The 17,940-nt window shown below is 41.3% G+C and overlaps 1 protein-coding gene across 1 annotated transcript in view; it reads right to left on the reverse strand.

Moving 5' to 3' along the window:
- The window catches only part of TBC1D1 (TBC1 domain family member 1), a 124,793-nt gene extending 108,432 nt beyond the window's left edge, over positions 1 to 16,361 (reverse strand). Inside the window, exons 1-2 of the mRNA XM_017804186.1 lie at positions 16,267 to 16,361; positions 8,100 to 8,615 (exon numbers count right to left, since the gene is read on the reverse strand). Coding sequence (XP_017659675.1) covers positions 8,100 to 8,516 — 417 coding nt within the window. The 5' untranslated portion in view covers positions 8,517 to 8,615; positions 16,267 to 16,361. The remainder of the gene's footprint in view (positions 1 to 8,099; positions 8,616 to 16,266) is intronic.
- Positions 16,362 to 17,940: the final 1,579 nt, after the last annotated feature.

Consider the following 17,940-nt stretch of genomic DNA (forward strand, 5'->3'; position numbering starts at 1 on the left):
GGTGATCTATCAAGGTGCATCAAGTTGGTTTTGGAGCAGAATGAAATTAATTTTTTTTTACCTTAGGCCCTAAAGCAGTTCAACACAGAGCTACACAAACATCAATGCCAGCACAAGGGAAAACACCAGGAATGTACACCAAGGGATGGATCACAAGAGAAAAGAATAACAAAACAGTCTCTTTTGATAGAGGACAGCTACTAGATCTCCTCAGTGTACCATCAGATATTACACTTGAACTAAAACCCCACTGCAGTTTAAGACTGAATGAATCAGGGACTCAAAGCCCAACTTTCCCTCTGTTCTAGATGGCATGGCCTTGCTTCCCCCTCCCTCTCACAAAGGTGCACATGAAACTGAGATTGTGTTAGGATGCTGATTTCATTGAAATTTTATCACTTTTCTGATAAATTCCTTTGGAATATTTAAAGTGCTCTGAAATACCTCACTGAATGATACCACAGTGTAAAGGATAGGGGAAAAGGTGGGAATGTGCAAATCAGCAACCAGAGAGTACACGGCCACCAAAAGCTGACTCAGACTAGGTTAAGATGTTAAGAGTGAGCTTCTCTTTGGAGATATGTAAAGAAGCTCTTCTCTATGTGATCAGTAGGTTTTTGAAGAAAACTCTACTATAATTTTGGAAGATACTTAGATATTTGTGTCTCCAATTATCTGTGCTGGACATCATAGACCACAAGCATTAGACCTTGTAAGAAAATAGGAATGGTTAGTAGCCAGATGAGAAGCCAACACAAATCCACTAATTATGTTTTAGCCTAAGTTCCACTGTTTTGTATTTCTCTTACAGTCCCCAGCAGAAAAAGAAAAGGAACAATAAATAACCTTGCCATGAACTCTAACCCTAAAGTAAAGTGCATGTGACATCACAAGTAACACACAGGTGCTTTCAGTATTATGTAAGTTGAAAATGAACAATGTCACCTGATACAGATTATTATACTGCCGAAATCACAGTAAGAAGAGAAATCACAAGAAAATACAATTTTTATGTTGCTGCTGTAAGAGTGGGAATAGGTAACTTTTTTTACAAACCCTATGATTAATTTTATCTTCCTTGATCAGACATTATCTATGACTTTAAGTCAGGAAACAGCACTGGTATTACATGTGGCAATCGCACATGCAGTTGAGAGAAATCACACAATATTTCTTAAAAAAGGAGGGTGAACACAGGAGCACTTAGGTGATGCAGAATGTCACAGAGTCACTCCAGGGTCTGGCAAGAGCCCCATAAAGGCTTGGAATAATGCTACTAGGGACAGGGTCACTACAGTTCCCTGAGAAAAGATCTTGCATACATAAATCCTTTGAAGAGATCCCAGGATAGAGCTGGTGTCATCACACTTATGCTGAAGGCTCAAGATGCCCATAAAGCTTGATTAATTGTGAGAGTATCCAAAGCACAGCTGGTTGTTTGCATTATACAGGACAGTCTATTAATATTTACACCACTAAACTTTGACCTACTTTATAAACAGGACTGTGTATGTGCACAAATATGTATTTGGTTTTTCATTTGTTCCGTTGGATTTTTTTTCCTTCCTTTTTTACATTAATTTCTTCAGTTAGCATTTGAGAGACAGGAGGGTCCTAAAACAAAAAGCAGTGTTAGTAGTTTACAATTACATAGATTCAATCAAAAAAACCAAAGGTGCACAAGAACAGCAGGCAGAAAATGCCAAATTAAGCTCTCACTTGCACTGACATTAGTCCAGTTACTTCATTTTGTATCAGTGTTTTATGCTTTTGCAAAAGAAGAACCATGTTTCAATCTCCCTAGACTCATCGAGCAGTAAAATACAGTAGAAAAAGGTCACCTCTATCTCTAAAATTATCTTCTTTGAATTCTTTTAAGAAAGGGAAATGGTGGTATTAAAAAGGAGATACTTAGTGAGGCTTATCTTAGAGTCTAATGTAAAAACTAGTTGTGTAAGAATCGTCAGTCATGAAGCTAAGCCTCACAACAACTGCTTTGGAGTTCACTGGGCCTCTGCCATTCCTTTTATAGATGAATAATGTGAAGTTCACTCACAAGATCAGCTCTGTGCAGCCTCACAGAGAGCTAAGTGTTGATTATCTGAAACCAGCTTCTTCAGCACATAATCAGATCATAAACAACATGTAACGGAGTGCTGCATTCCAGGTAATACAGCATGATCTACTTAAGTGCATAAGCTATTTTAACTCATGAAAGTAGGTGAAGGTTGTTTAAAAGCATAGTAACTGTTAAAGCAACTGGTGGGCAAAAAGCCCCTGAAGACCTCTGTCAAAAAAACCCATCACTGTTGTAACCAAACAGCTCAACAACAGGGCAAGTGCTACATTTCAGTAAGTACCTCAGTGTAAAGAGATGGGGCTTATCTGTGTCTGCTATGGGGCAGATTTGGCACAAGCAAAGTCAATCAGCAGGCTCAGGTCTCAAGCAGGTGTCCCAGTCTGCTGCAACCATACTGCACTGCTGTTCTCATGCTAACATTCCTGTAGCTGCCTGGGCCAAAAGCTGTCCCTGATGGATGACTATACAGAGAAGATTCAGAAGCACCACACAGACTTGTGCACGTCTTGTGCGGCTGTGATCCTTTTTTAAATCACAGGCAATATTTCTCTGAGCAGAAAAGAACAGTTCTACCCAGTGTTTGCCATTATAGCATTAACTGCTCTGGTAAACCCAAGTATATATTACAGGCTGTTATGACAACTTGTGTCCAGATTCTTGGGGGTAACAAAAAACAAAACCCACACAAACAAAAACACCCCAATGAAATGTAACCCTTTAAAAATTGGAGCTGAACTTTTTACATTTCTTCATACTCTAGTTCTGCATTGTTAATTGATAATGTCACAGAAATATTTTTCCTTACAAGATATCAGCTCAAGTTTCTAGGCTTTCCCTCAAATCCCCTGAACCTCCAGTTCATATCACAGAATAAAAAAGGGGAAACTTTCAAGCATTCTGAGAAAAAAAGGTGAAGTGCTGTCTGCTGACTTCTACTATGCATAGGAGTTTATTTTACCCCGTGACCATGAAGAACAGGTGGATGAAGCACTCTACAGACAGCTCAAAACAGCCTCCCATTAGCAGACCTTGATCCTGATGAGGGAATTCAACCACTGAAATATCTGCTGGAGGAAAAACACAGCAGGGCATAGTCAATCCAGCAAGTTCTCAGGGAGCCTCAATAACAACTTGCCAGCCCAAATGACAGAGGAGGTGATCAATGAGTTGCTCTGCTGGGCCTCATACCTATCAACATGGAAGAGCTTGTTGGGGTCAGGCACAGCCTTGGCTGCAGTGACCATGAGATGGTAGAGTTCAGGATCCTGAGAAGCAGGGCAAAAAGCAAGATCGCAACCCTGGACTTCAGAAGATCATATTTTGGCCTCTTCAGGGATCAGCTTGAAACAGCACCATCAAATAAGGCCCTGGAGGGAAGAGGATCCAAGAAAATTGGTTGTTATTCAAAGATCACCTCGTTCAAGCTCAAGAGCAGTCCATCCAAATGACCAAGAAAAAAATGCCCACATGGATGAACAAGCAGCTCTTAGCAAAACTCAGACATAAAAGGGGAGAATGCAGAAGGTGTAAGAAGAGACAGGTAACCTGAAATGAAGACACTGTCTGAGCACACAAAGACATGGTTAGGAAAGCCAAAGTCCACCTGGAATTGAATCTAGCAAGGAATGTCAAAGGCAACAAAGAACGTTTTTATATCTACGTAGGTGACAAAACACAGACTAGGGATAATGTGGGCCTGCTGCTGAATGGAGCACAGGACATGGAAAAGGCTGAGGTACTGAATGTCCTCTTTGTCTCAGACTTATGTAAAACCATTAAATTTAGGACTGTTATTCTTTATTTACAATAAATATAGATGTATAATAAAGGACAGTACAACCTTAACTTGCCTTAAATCTAAACTAGCTCAGGGCATTAATCAGATAAACTAGTGACCAGTGTTCTGTTTACGAGCCAAAACATACATCAAGTAAAATAAAACATACCTAAGTAAAACAAATCATTCCATACACCAAAGAAAGATTAACATAATGACGTCTGGAATTACTTTGCCAAACTGAAAATAAGAACAGAAATTACTCTTCCTCTGTAATGTTTTGGCTACTTTTCATCTGCTGGAAGGGGATACCGTGTGACAGTATGCCATTAGCTTCTCGTTATTTCTCTCCTTCATTCCTTGTAGTGAACGATGTGCTAAAGCAAGGCATCCTACAGAAGCAAAGCAATGCTGTGTTTGGGGAGAATGAGCTCAGGAAGGAAATGGCACTCACCTACAGTTACAGTTTAGAACTACCACTTCTCAAGTGTAAGATTAAAATGCCAATAATTTTTAAAGTATATAGTTTTCAATAACAACAGTGATGTCAATAGCATCACAAACGTCAGACCAGAGGTTACTGGGGAGATATGGAGGCTGGTAGGACGTATGTTTTCATTTAAGCCATCGCACTCCTACAGTATCCAAGCACTCTTGCCAAGGTGTTCCACAAGGCTGCATTCTTATGACGAAGGTACTATCCTGTAAGCACATTTAGTGGAGAGTTAATTTCTCCTCAGCTTCCACCATTACTCATCATGGTGTATATATAAGCCCCATGACCTATGAGTAGCCTTCAGAAGCTCCCTCAGGCAATATAACTGAATCCTGCTCCATTCCTGAGCACCTACAAAGAATATGCATTAATGCTTCAGCCCCACCCTCAGGCAGAAATTACTCAATCATGAGGCCCCATCAGGACCTCCAAAGAATGAGGGTGAAGAGATAAGAAATTCCACTATCTGTAACTAATGGAAACTTACTGAGGTTATACATGAAGAAGGAAGGAAGGCAGGCTCCAGATCCCATGTCTGACAAATCTACTTAGAAAGGAGATTGTAATCCATAGAGCAGCTCTCCCTAGGCAGTGTAAACCCATCCTTTTAGCACTGAGTGGAATGATCTCTATATTCACATGCTTGTTTTCCATAATGTCATCTCATCCTTCCTTACTTACTGCTGCTCATCAGGGAAAGTGTGCCATACATTGCCATGATGATACAATGGAAATAATTACAGAAGATCCTACAGAGTGAAGACAAAGACCACAATGAAGCACTGCCTTTTCTCTCACTGCTAAAGAGGAGCAGAACAAAGAATTCCTTGCAAAGAATCCTGACATCACTTATTATTAATTACCTATCTACTGATTTCTTCTCTGAAGTGGATGTTGGTAATGCAGCAACAATGAAACCAACATTCACATTCAGGAAAAGCATTGCATGCAATTCCCACACCTCCATCAACTCTAGAACTGAGTGAAATATTACCCAGCAAAAAATCATTTCCCATTAGCAAAATTCTTTCAATTAAACAGTAAAATAACCCCTCACAAATCAGATGCATGTTCTTGCTCAATTTGTACATATAAAGGAGTACAACTAACGTTAATGGACTGCAGTCTACCTGCAATGCTGATATTAAAAGCCCAAGCATTCCTGGCTTTCTGTACTTTCTACCACCTCCAGTGCTATTCCTCTGTCTGCATGACATTCAATCTGCTTGTCCTCCTTTTCAAAGGCCTTCACTATTTAGTCTTCTACTCACCTACTTTTGGCTTAACACACTAACCTTCCTACTCCTCCTGCAGACATACTTCTGCCCTGTTCTATTCTACTTATCCTAAGATGAGGATATACTCAGAACTTATTTGCAAAGTCACAAAGCACCTTCTACTTCAAATACTCAGTCAGACTTTACTTACTCCGAGATCTCTTTGTCAAATATAGCCCTGCTACAGATTTATATATGCAGATACAAAGAATTGTGGCTCTTGCAGTTTACAGTGTTATCGTAATTGGTATTCAGATGTTTGTTGGGTTTTCTTCAAATAAAAATAGATGAAGTGCAAATATCACGAAAATCGAGATGTCCAACATTGCTGGGTAAAGAGTTGTTATGAACATGCAAATTTTGTGACTAAACCTATCTGTACTGCTGTGTCTCTTTTACAGAGCTGAAGAAAATAGAAAGAGTCCTCAGAAACAAGAGCGCCAGCACAGGAGTCACACAGGCTGCAAAAGTCCATTTTCGAAAATGTGTTTCTTCTGAAGTTGAACATAAGCTGCAGCAACATAATGCTAAATTCTTCATGCCAACTCACTGGCTTTTAACAAACAGCTCCTTCAATTTGTAATAAAGTATACAGTACACTCCTATGCTTTCAAGTTGGGTTTCTGCAAAACAGGTAACATCATTTCACTCCTCCTGATAAATATACAAACATCAATTAGCTAAAAGGCATTATATGACAATATTCGGGGCAGAGTAACAGCACCCTATAAAGCATAAGGGGTTTACTTAAAAGGTGGAAATGACATTGAATTTAAGTAAAAGAAGCAGGAGTTCACTTTAGAAGGTAAGAACACTTGGCATTTCCATTATCCTTTTGTTAAAACATAGGTCCACAAATGCTGATTAGATGTCTACCTAGCCTGCAAAAAATTCAAGAGCAACAACCCTTGTAATCAAGGCAAGTTAGAGACCAGGCAGAGGGTAGTTTTTGAAAGGACAGATAGCTGTGTGAATCTAAAACAGGCATCCAAAAATTCTGGGTGTTGTCTCCAAAAACATGTAGACACAGCTGCAAATTCAACTAGAGACTTATTTTGTTCTCATTCAATTCAAACATGTCCAGGAATTTGATCAAACATGAAGAAAAAGTACCTGAATCCTTTGTTGCAAAAGAAAATGCAGAAGAAAATGTACTAGAAATGATTGTGCATTGTACTCACCATAATCCTGAAAAATCACAAGTGAAAATAAGTGCATAAGCAACTGCAAAATGCTACTTGAATACCAACTGCTATTCATTGTCGGGTTTTGAAACATCTATTCCTTATTTCTGTTCTTACGTTCATAAACTTGGTATTCTACATTTAACTTGACAGGATTTCTCACTTGAACGCTTGTGATTTACAACGCATTTGCCTTCTAATTTACTGGAACTGCCATTTTATCTGGGGGGATTTAACTAAAGCTGTTTCCATATGTTTTGAGCTCTAAGCTTGAGACCATGGATTTGGAACTGTATAGTGTTTTGCTATTGGGCAGGTTGGCATAAATCCCACTTGTGGTGTATATTCACATAATACCTTCAGGGTGCTTTAGTAGGACATCTCCTATGAGTCAAGCAAGCATGCAGTTTTCCAACTTTGTAACTAGAGTCAACACTCAAGAGGTGAAGGATACATCACCATCTTGTCTCCAGTATATCACAACAGCCTTGTGTCAAATCCTAGTCATTTTACTCATTCACAAGCGTTATTGTCTCACATTACTCTCAGACAGAAGAGATTGACAATTTTAATGCTTCTACCTTTTCAGCAAGGACACAATTGGTTCTTATGAAATGCAGACAGCTAAATCTCACACAGTGCAAGACATGCACACTCAGCTCCTGTCTCACACTACACAGCAGCAAGCCTGCATGTCACAGAGTCAGAGAGACTGTGCCTTTCTCCCGTTGTCCAACCCTATCTGCCAGGCTTTGTGGACTATAGAACCAGGAAGAGGTTTCCACAGTGTCCTGTGGTTGGAGATAACGCTACACACGGAGGTTCCACCTTACTCCTCCTCTTTCTGAGAAAGGAGGTATCTCTGTTTCCCAGTCACATAGGTCTCAACTCAGGAAAACAGAAATTTGAGACGTCTGAGTACAGCATTAGATAAAGTTCACAGTGACTCAAGAGTGAAATCCTAACCCTAGTGACATCAACAGAAAAACTCTCACTGACTTGAGTGCCAAGATTTCAGTCAATATCCCAAACTAAAGTGTCTTTTAAGGTGATGAAATTTAGGCCCAAATCCTGTAGGAATGTACACATCTTTCACTTCAAACATTGAGCAGTTCCAATTCAACTGAACCATTAACATTAAGTAAAGTGACACTTGCTGGCAAGTGAGACCCAGACTCTAACTGTAAGTACAACCTTAAGGTCTTACAATGTAGTGATAGGATTCAAACACCACAAAAGGAACTCCAGGAATGCTTGCTTCTGTTTTAGGGGGTTTTTTACTTACTTTTGTCTGATCATCAGCTTTAAATACATAGCAGATACTTTGCTGTTTTGCTGCTTCATCCTTTATCAGACAAGCAAAGTAACTTGGATCGTGGCTGTTGTGAATCAGTTTGTGGACATGCTGTGGCTTGTATTCAAACAAACTTGAACAAATCAAAGGATCCCACTGCTGGATTTTCCCCGTGTCTGGTTCACATCGCAAACTCGCTGGTGAAACATAAAGTCGGATTTGGCTGATGCCAGGTTCTTCTTTGGAAGACTTTGTACTGAGCATCCGGATCTCTGCCACAATCCAAGGCAGCATTGACATGGTGGTTAGGGAATGCACTGGGAGAGAACCAATGAGCTGGAGACTGAAACTTGCTGAGAAATCACTAGGTGTTTGACACTTTTTAGCTTTGAATGTTATTGGCTCCATTTTACCACTCTTTAGGGAACCTGGACTAATTCACCAATATTTCAGTTCCATGGAATGACATTATCTGGACGGTTCCTTTGATTAAAGAACAGAAGAGTTCTGAAAGGAAAAGAAATAGTTATGTAAGTGCTGGTACCCTAGTAAAAACAAACTGTCAGTAACACAAATAATTAATAGCTTAACATCGGAAGAAACAAGCTGGTCAGAAGAGTGACCATCTACCAGGACCTATCCAGTGAGTTCCCCCTCTCTACAGTGGGCCTTACTGTTTCATGTCCAACAAATGTGATTGCAATAAACACATTGCTTGGAAAAAAGTTAGTCCTGATTTAAAAGTTGTTTTATGACCCTGGTTAAACATCCAATGACTAACTAAACTTTAAAATGCACATTCCTGTGCATTACCTTGTAATGCACGTTACCCTGTATCTGTTTCATGGGCAGGCATATGTGGATCACACCAGCCTATTTCAATCCTATTATCACAGAAGGAACTCAGCTGAGCTATTCTGACCTTCATGACAGTTGAAGTCAGTGCTTGCTAAGGCACTTTCACATCTGAAAAAAAAAAAAAAGTAACTTGACAACTTTCTTGTTCGTATGTGGATGTCTTTGAATTTGGCTACTAATATGGAGTTGTTTCCTTGGGTACAGTTTGCCAAGTGATTATTGGTTGTAACCAACCAGGCTTTTTCAATAAATAACACTCCAGAAATCACTGTCATCTGAAAAAGCTGGCAGCAGTCAACTGACTGATTGCTGGTAAACCTGTGAGATAGCAGTCATGAGCAATAATCCTTACAGCACCCTATGAAAAACCAGACGATGATCACAATTCATGATTGCATTTTAATGCTGGGCAGCGAGACAGGAATATTTAAATGTTTGACACACTGACATTGTATCATTTCCATTCCTTAAAATATCAAATGGAACTCTGTTAGACACATCCCTGTTGTAACCCTGTTATACTCAGCATCTACCACCACTACTGTTATTATGTATCAGTAGTTTTAGTAACAAAATCCAACAATTGGATTTATTCATAAATATCACTTTGCAAAATACAGTCTACAAAACCACATATATTGGCATTTGTTATACTACCCTATTTTAACTCATTAATTGAGCCTGTTTCAGCTGTTACATTATATTGTGTAAGACTGACGAGAATCTGACAGGTCTGTAATTGTGTGTGTTTAAATACCAAGACACTAGTTCACCCTCAGTCTTAAGAGAGTTTCCCATGAGAAGATCTATTAAAACCAACATGGACAGTACCAAGAACTCCTTACAAAACATTTTAATTACATTTGAACATCTGTTTACTGTGGCAACAATATTTCTTGTCTTTGTTCATCTACAAATGTGACCAATCAAAAATAGCAGTATTTTTCCTCATAAGTTTTCATTAAACTTTGTCCTTCATTTGTCTTTGTAATAATATTCTCAAACTGAGTTTCTAACAGTCTTTCACCTTGTTGAAAATGAAAGGAAACTTTAGGATTTAAAAAAAAATTTAAAATGCAACCAGTTTGTAAGTGTCTGAGTGGGGGAAAATGTTCCTGCAGTAACTGGCAAACAGTAAAAACAAGAGAACTGCAGAAACCATTTCTGGGTACATTTACTTTTCTGAAATTTTTGCATCTTTTGACAAATGAACTCTGTAGCAATGTCACCAGTTCCAATGATACCAAATTTAGCAAAACTACTACTGCATGAGTGCATGTTTTAAAGACACTATTCAATGAAATCATCATAAGCAGCACTCTAGATGTGCAGAACAATTTTTTTAAAAGGCCTTTCATAAAGCTCTGTGTGTGTGTCTGCATGTGGGAGGTGTGGGAAAAAGGACCATGAAAGTCTAGAATTTGCATGCCTAATTTCAATCATATTACAACTGGTTTTAATATGTTTGTTTGTCTGTTTCACAAACAAGCAAGAAAACAAACATCTTTTAAATGAATATAAATGCATTGCAACATAAAAGGAAACGGCCTCAAGATATGCCAGGTTGGACACCAGAAAGAGTTTCTTCATTGAAAGGGTGGCAAAGATCGGAATAGGCTGCTCTCAGAAGCAATGGAGTCACCATCCCTGGAAGTGTTCAAGAAATGACTGGACATGGCACTTAGTGCTATGGTTTAGTTGACATGGTGGTGTTCAGTCAAACATTGGACTTGATGATCTTGGAGGTCTTTTCCAACATCAATGATTCTATGATTCTATATGGGATAGCAGCTTCAGGAAGCATTTTTACACCTCATCAACAGACTGTTAAATGCAATTATCATTATAGTTTTGTGCCTGCCAGGAATCAAAATGATCTCTTCTTCTTTGACAAACTATTACAAATATTTTCCCCTTAACAGTATCAACAAAAAAAACCAAAAAAACCCAAAAAAACTGCAGGGAAAATTGGATTAATTTATAAGTACAGTGGCAGATACTCCAAACAAAACAAGTAAAAATCAAGTTCTTAGCTTTTAGTGTTTTTGTCACTTCGTGTCATACATCATAATCTCAGAATGAGAAAGCCTAAGAAAACTCCAGTCTTAGCTGAGGAGAATTGAGCTACCACACAGATAATGACCTATTAGTCACATACTTTTTGTAGCCATAGTTCTTATTTGTGTTTTCTCAGCACTTTTTAAAAAAATGCAATTAATTAAAAGGCATGTAAAAATATAACAGTCACACTCATTTTAATCAACTTTTCAAGGAAGAGACGATTTGATTACCACCATCTACCATGCTCTTTTACCCCAGACCTACAAGGCACTGTAGCCTCAAATAGAAGTAAACATCACAATATAATACATTATTTTGCATGCCAACTCTAAGGATAAACAGTATATAAAAAATTAATGTTGATACTCTGTCATACTTAAACACTGTACTGCTGGAATGTATTTCATATAAATGCAAAGCTTCTTTGCATTCATCTCTTTTTAAAAAAATAAACACCTTCTAAAGTCAACAACATACTCCAGTGCCTGCATTTGCTATTTCTAAAGAAAAACAATTAATACTAAATCAAAACAGTTAAGTAGAAGTCAGAATGCTACGGGGTTTTTTCCTAATGCTAGAAGGGGCTGAAAGTGCAGTTTCTCAGAGCACAAATTTAGCAGCATCAGAAGGTCTCCTTATCCAACCTGTATCATTCTGTATGTTACCGTTCTGCATGTTTACATCTCCCTTTCTCAGCCCTTCTTTCTTTGTTTCCTCCTCCTGTCACTTGTCTTAAGCAAATCCCACCAGAAATTATGCCAATTTCATGCTGCTGGTGTTAACATTCTTTAAGTTTACAGCGAGGACTAGGTTTTACTTCAAGGCCATGAAATATTTCTGTACGTGGTTAATTTAGACCTAAAAAATAGTTTTGTTCTACTCAACGGGCCTATTCCCAGCCATAAAATTAAGGACACATTACAGCCAAAGAGTAACTGTGCTCTGAGCCTGTCCATGTCTGGCCTGACTCCACCACTTGGAATTATGGCACCTTTACCTATCTCTGGTTGCCACCATTCAGTTCATCCCCTCTGAAATTTGGCTCTGCAGGTGCCGTAGGAGTTTACCATACATATTAGTACAGTAGGATCAAACAAGCTGCCTTTCCTCCCAAATGTCTGAGTACTTTAAAACAGCTTCTTCAAAGCAAATGCTTATTACACCTTTAATCCAACAGGGAATAGAAAAGGTATAAATATAAAGCTGTCCACTTGTTTCCTTCCACCTCACTTTTGATCTTTCTTTGACAGCTCTAAGTACCATTTAGCTTTGTTACTCTGGGCTGGGAGAGGACTGCCAGGTTTTGCTTCACACTGGCTGGGCATCTCTGATTATTCTCCCAGTGCTCCCAGACATAACTAGGACAGTTCCTCTTCTCCACCGGCATCTTTTGAAGCATCTTGGTTGCCCTTGCACTCACAGCTGAGAAGAGCTTGAGCATCATCCCTCAGCTGACAGCTTTGCTGCTGTCTAAGAAAGGCTCGTAGACTTTAAACTGGATCTTAATGTTGCCACTGATTTAGTTGTATTTGCTCCATCAGCATAAGAACAGCTAGTCAAACTGTAACACACATGATATTTACACAAACTACATTAACATATCTAACTCTGCCTTCTATACTAGGGGACATCAGACTGACTCACTAATGTGGAAGATATACATGGGAACATATGTATGCTCTCTGTCCTTAACTTTTCTTTCACTTAATCAACCCAGCCACTTCTCACTTGTGAGGAACAGGCTTAGAAAGCACACAACACTATGTCAATGGTCCTGTTGTAGCAAAATCTGATACTGTGTTTTTTTAAAAAAAACATATTAAGTTCTTATTCTCTGTGTTATGGCACCAGAAGCTAAAAGGAATGCCCTCAGAGAGAAGTCAGGGTGATGTCAGGACAGCATGAAAGGGACAGTCATAAAAATTTTTACTTCTGTCATTCTGGACCCTAGGTTCTCTCTGCATGAAGGTACATGTCTAAGCAGCTGTGTGTCATGCAGGACATCATTCCTCAATACTCATCTTCTCTCAAGAGAGCAAAGGACATGAGGACAAGGTATAGGCTCTGGGTGTCAGTTAGTTGGATGGGGCTAGGCAAGCTTTGAGGTTCAGAGAAGAATCTTATGGGGTTATTGTGTTATTAACCTAGGAAGGTGGGGCACTAAACATCAGGTTTGGGCAGCTGAGGGAACAGTAGACAGATTCAGGACAGACTCAAACTAATACAGTAAAAAAGGCAAAGAGGGGAGAGAGACTGTTCTAAACTAAAAAGAACACATGCAAATAAAAAAAAAAAGAAAGAAAAAAAAGAGGAAAAAGGAAAAAAGCAGAAAAAATTATCCTTCTTTTGTTCTTTCTTCTTAACTGGACTAAATTCAATACAGACATGCAGCCAAAGGTTTTAAACTCTTGTTCAGAACATCAGTAACTATAGACTTAAGCAACCCTTCACTCTCCTCCAGCTCCTTCCCTGGTTTGGTAGCAGTTAAGACTGCTGGGACTCACAGCAGAACAGACGAGTTTAGAAGATGTGTCAAGCAAGGAAGCAGTCAGAGCTTTCATACAGCAATGATTAAACACGGAGTTTGACCTGAGAGCTCTTGAACAGAGAGATGCCAGCTTACTCAACGTTTGCAGTTTTTCTGAGAGGCAACTGTGCAGTTACTCCACATCAGGCTGCTGTCATGATAGCAGTCTTTTTTTCTTTAAGTTTTCTCCCCTTCAAGAAGCCAAGCAAAAATTCCTTCCAACCATACAGCAAGGTCTTGTGAAAAACAGCTGGTCTTAAAGAGCACAAATTTGTTCAGCTCTTCTCTGCACAGGATTAGCAGTGAACCCTGACAACAAATGGAACCAGAGGCACTGGTACTAACTGCATTTCACCTCTGATTATTTTAGTAGAAATATCGTACTACTTAAGGATTATGAGGAGCCCTGGCCTACAGCTGGAGTTCTGGAACACAAGCCAGGACTAAATACCACTTCTTTCCCTCTCTGTCTGATCCTTAACCGAGATTTACATTGTCTTTGCTCATGCTGACACATTTCTCTATCAACCTGGCTGGATATATAGAAAAACACAAACAAGAGTATGTCATGACACAGTCACTGCTGAGAAGTCCTTTTATGTATCCATCCATATGCCTAAAATTATTTTCTTCTTGTCTGGTATCCAACACAGTATCCGTTAGATCACTGTATGGGGCAGCTTACTGCAAGCTTTTCTTTCTTTTTCTTTTATTTTTATTTTGTGTGTGTGTATTCTTGCAACATTTTTGTCCTGTTTTCTACAGTTAAATAAGATCGTTTAGATATCTTATCACAGGTTACTCTCAGTTTTCAAATAGTTTTAATTAAACTGGCACTTGGAAGCAGGACGCGCCCCTCTTGTTGCAAGGATGTTCTTCTTATCTCATAGCTACTGATTATCTGCTGTTTCCTTCTGGAGCTATGGCTTGCTGTGGGTATCAGCATGTGCAAGTTCAGAAGTCAATCTAACTCAGAAATTACTTTTAATTTCCATTATTGTTTTATTAAATGCTGACTTCTAAAAGATACTTTTAAATGCTGTTATCAGCTTCAGATGGGGCCCTGAATAACCCACCATATACTCTGGTACTGGTTTTCCAGTAATAACCACACCTAAAATATTTAGCAATATAGCCAGCACTTATATCACTATTCAAATAGATTAAAAAGTCTATTAATAAAAAAAATGCAACAAAATGGTAGTATGTTCTTGATTATAAACATACACATTTATAATCAACTATCAAATGAAGAAAATAGCTGACTGTTCCTGCCCTTAATGCCTGTTGCTCTTTCCCTAATGGAGTCCGTGGAAATTAATATGCCGATGATTGAGGTCTTCTGAGTCAGCCTCATACAGACCTGAACAAAATACTGGGCTGTTCTACCACTATAATGAACTGGAAAAAAAAAGATCTTTGTAAAAGAACACTTGCTAGATAAATTCCATTATGAATGCCATTCCTTTTTAATCAATTACATATCCACAGCCAAAATGCCTGCATCCAACTTTTCAGTTAACCAAATTAAAGCGAAAAAAGCGTCAAGTCATCCACCTATCACTGAAGGTGTTTCACATTCCTTCCAGCCTCTCGCTCTTCTCACCTGCAAGCATTTCTACTTTTGCGTATAACCTATGATTTTTAGCATTTCTATAAAACAACAAATTCTGTGGCAAATTTCTATTTCCGGACTTAGAAGTGTTAAAAGTATAGTCATCAGCTCAGAGATATTTGCTATTCATAAGATGTATATTTTATTAATTTTTGACCCACGATGTTCAATTCAATCCAATCTCTGGGCTTAACACAGGCACAAATCCCACCATCTGCACTACTGAAGGTTCCTACAGCAGATCTGCCATGTTAGCCTCTCCGCCAAATACGACACGGCACACAAAGGTCTCAATTTTTTCAAACTGCGCTATAAATAACCACATTCGTTTCATACCTCTCGTGAACGCGGTTTCAAGCGGTCATTCCCTTGTTGATTTACTTCGCGAATTTAAAGGGCCATAAAAGCACTGCGCCGTTCTGGAGGGATTGAAGGTTACACTCGGCTGTGCTGCGGTAGGAAAGGTCTATTTCACCCCAGGGAAGAGCTTTGCTGCCCTGAGAAGGAGCGGGGTCTGGGAGGAGCTACACCCACCGAATTTGCATTGACGGATAAGGAAAGAGCAGGCAAGAGAGAGAAAGAACTGAAAGGCAGACCGTGGCACATCAAGTGATTAAATTCAAGCAGGTCTTTTTGTTATTCTGACGAGGAGCCAGCTCTCCTGGGACCCCCACAAGCGAGAAGGGCGGCACCGGCGGCGCGCCCGTCCCCTCCCCGTCCCGCAGCAATGCTGTCCCCAGAGCAAGTGCTGCGGCTTCGACCGACGGCGCGACCCCGCCGCGGGAGCCGGGAGGGCTGCAGCCCGTCCTTCCCCGCTGCGGGCACGGAGCGGGGCCCCAGCCGGACCCACCCGGCGGCTTCTCCCACCTCGGGGCGCGGGTGCAACAAGGGCTGCCCCGCCAGCGAGTGCCTCACTTCTCGCCTCAGCTCTTTCACTTCCTCAACACCAAGAGCCGCTCTTCCTCCTTCCTCCCACCCTCCCAAAACGCAGCTCAGCCCCGCCAGCGCCGCTCCCCCGCGCCGGCCCCCACTGCCCCCCCTGCCAGGCCTGGGGCTGGAGCGGGAGCTGGAACTGAGGCTGACCGGGACCCGCTTACCGCCGCAGGATGTGCCGGCTGCAAGGAAGTGCCGTCGGCGGGCAGGAGCGGCGGCCCCGGGCTCCCCTGCCGGGCACCTCCCGCGAGGGGCGGCGGGCAGAGCCGGTAACGGGCCGGGCGAGCCACCGCCTCCCGCTGCCCGCCCCGCCCCGACCTGCCCGCGGCCCGGGCGGGAGCAGGGGGGACCCGGGCTGCACACCCAGCGGTGCCGCTCGCCGCCTCCCTCCCGCCGCCTCCCTCCTCGCCCCTCCAGCGCGGGCGAAAATAGCAACAGGCGGCGGGTCCTGGGCCGGGGTGGAGGGCGGAGAGGGACAGGCGTCCGCCAGTCGACGGGCAGCCGGTGACAGTCGGGCGCCCATGTCGCGACCATGGGCAGCTGGGGCCCTCGCACCCGGTCCGGGTCGTCCCTCTCGAGGAGCATTTCGGCAACGCTGCCCCGTGTGTCTGGCACAGCCTCTAATCTCCCGCGGAAAACGCGTCAGAGTGAGCCCGAGCGGGCCACTTAACTTGCGAGCAGTTTGCTCGCTAAACTGGGACTAGCCCGGCTGCGGGACTCTGGACCGGCCAAGTCCCTCCTCGGGTGGGGGCCTAGCCCTGGCCGCGGGGCAGCCTTCTGCGGATTCACCTTCGCTGAGTCACGTTCACACCTTCCATGCACGAGAAGCCACACTTACAAATGTATAAAATCACTGTAAGAGTTGGTATTAGTTGGTCTTTCAGTTGCCAGAGAGGATAAGGAATGAGTGGATCCAGAGACATAATTATACTCCTCTGCAAGTGCAGATGATTAAGACACCCTATATTGCCGTTCTGCAAACCACTTTTGCACTCAGTTAATTTCAAGTCTTCTTGGCAGTAAGACCGCTGATTTGTAGAATCGGAGCTTTCTAAAGGAAATCTGCTCTGTTGGTATGAGTGGAACAGTCAAGCAGTTAAATGCAAGCATAGCCTTGCCCCAGATTATGAAAGCAAGTCAGATTTTGGTATGTAAGCAAATCCCCTACTTGCAAAGTGTAGATACACATATATCTCCACGGCCTTTGGCTCCTAGGGGTACCTTGATAGTATTGCTGATACCTGAATTGAAGTATGCAAGCAGCAATTCCCTCAGGGCACTTTTTCCCTATCTGTACTCAGTTCATGGTTTGCTTCTGCTTCTTCAGATGTGGGAATAGGTATGAGTGCCTCTTGTTTTTCAGTGACATCCTTTGCATTCCTTGGGAAGAGGAGTACCATCTCCTTGCAACCAATGCCTGCCTTAGTTTCTAAGCCATCACAGCTAGGGACACCTCAGCTTATTTTACCACCTACCAATCTCAGCGCCTGAGACAATTGTGCCCTATTGCTCGTTTTATGCTGCCTGAGCATTGCACACTCTGGTAACCATATTCTAGCAGAAGGTGAACTGCGATTCTCACCCAGACAGCTCCAGCATTTCAGCTGAGGCTCATGCATTGCCAAAGTACCAACCAATGATCTTAAGAAGACATTTTTTACTGCTTCACTGTTGCCTTTCAGAAGGTAGTAATGAAACAGATGTGGATCCTACAAGACTATTTCTTGCTGTTAAGAAAATCCTTGAACAACAACAGAAGTCAATACTAGAGCATTACAATTAGAAACCCTTTCTTTCTTCTGCTTTTTGATAGCTGGGAAAGAAATCAGCCACAGTTT

This window comes from Lepidothrix coronata, unplaced genomic scaffold, assembly GCF_001604755.1.
Source record: "Lepidothrix coronata isolate B3197 unplaced genomic scaffold, Lepidothrix_coronata-1.0 Scaffold0, whole genome shotgun sequence".
Lineage (NCBI taxonomy): Eukaryota > Metazoa > Chordata > Aves > Passeriformes > Pipridae > Lepidothrix > Lepidothrix coronata.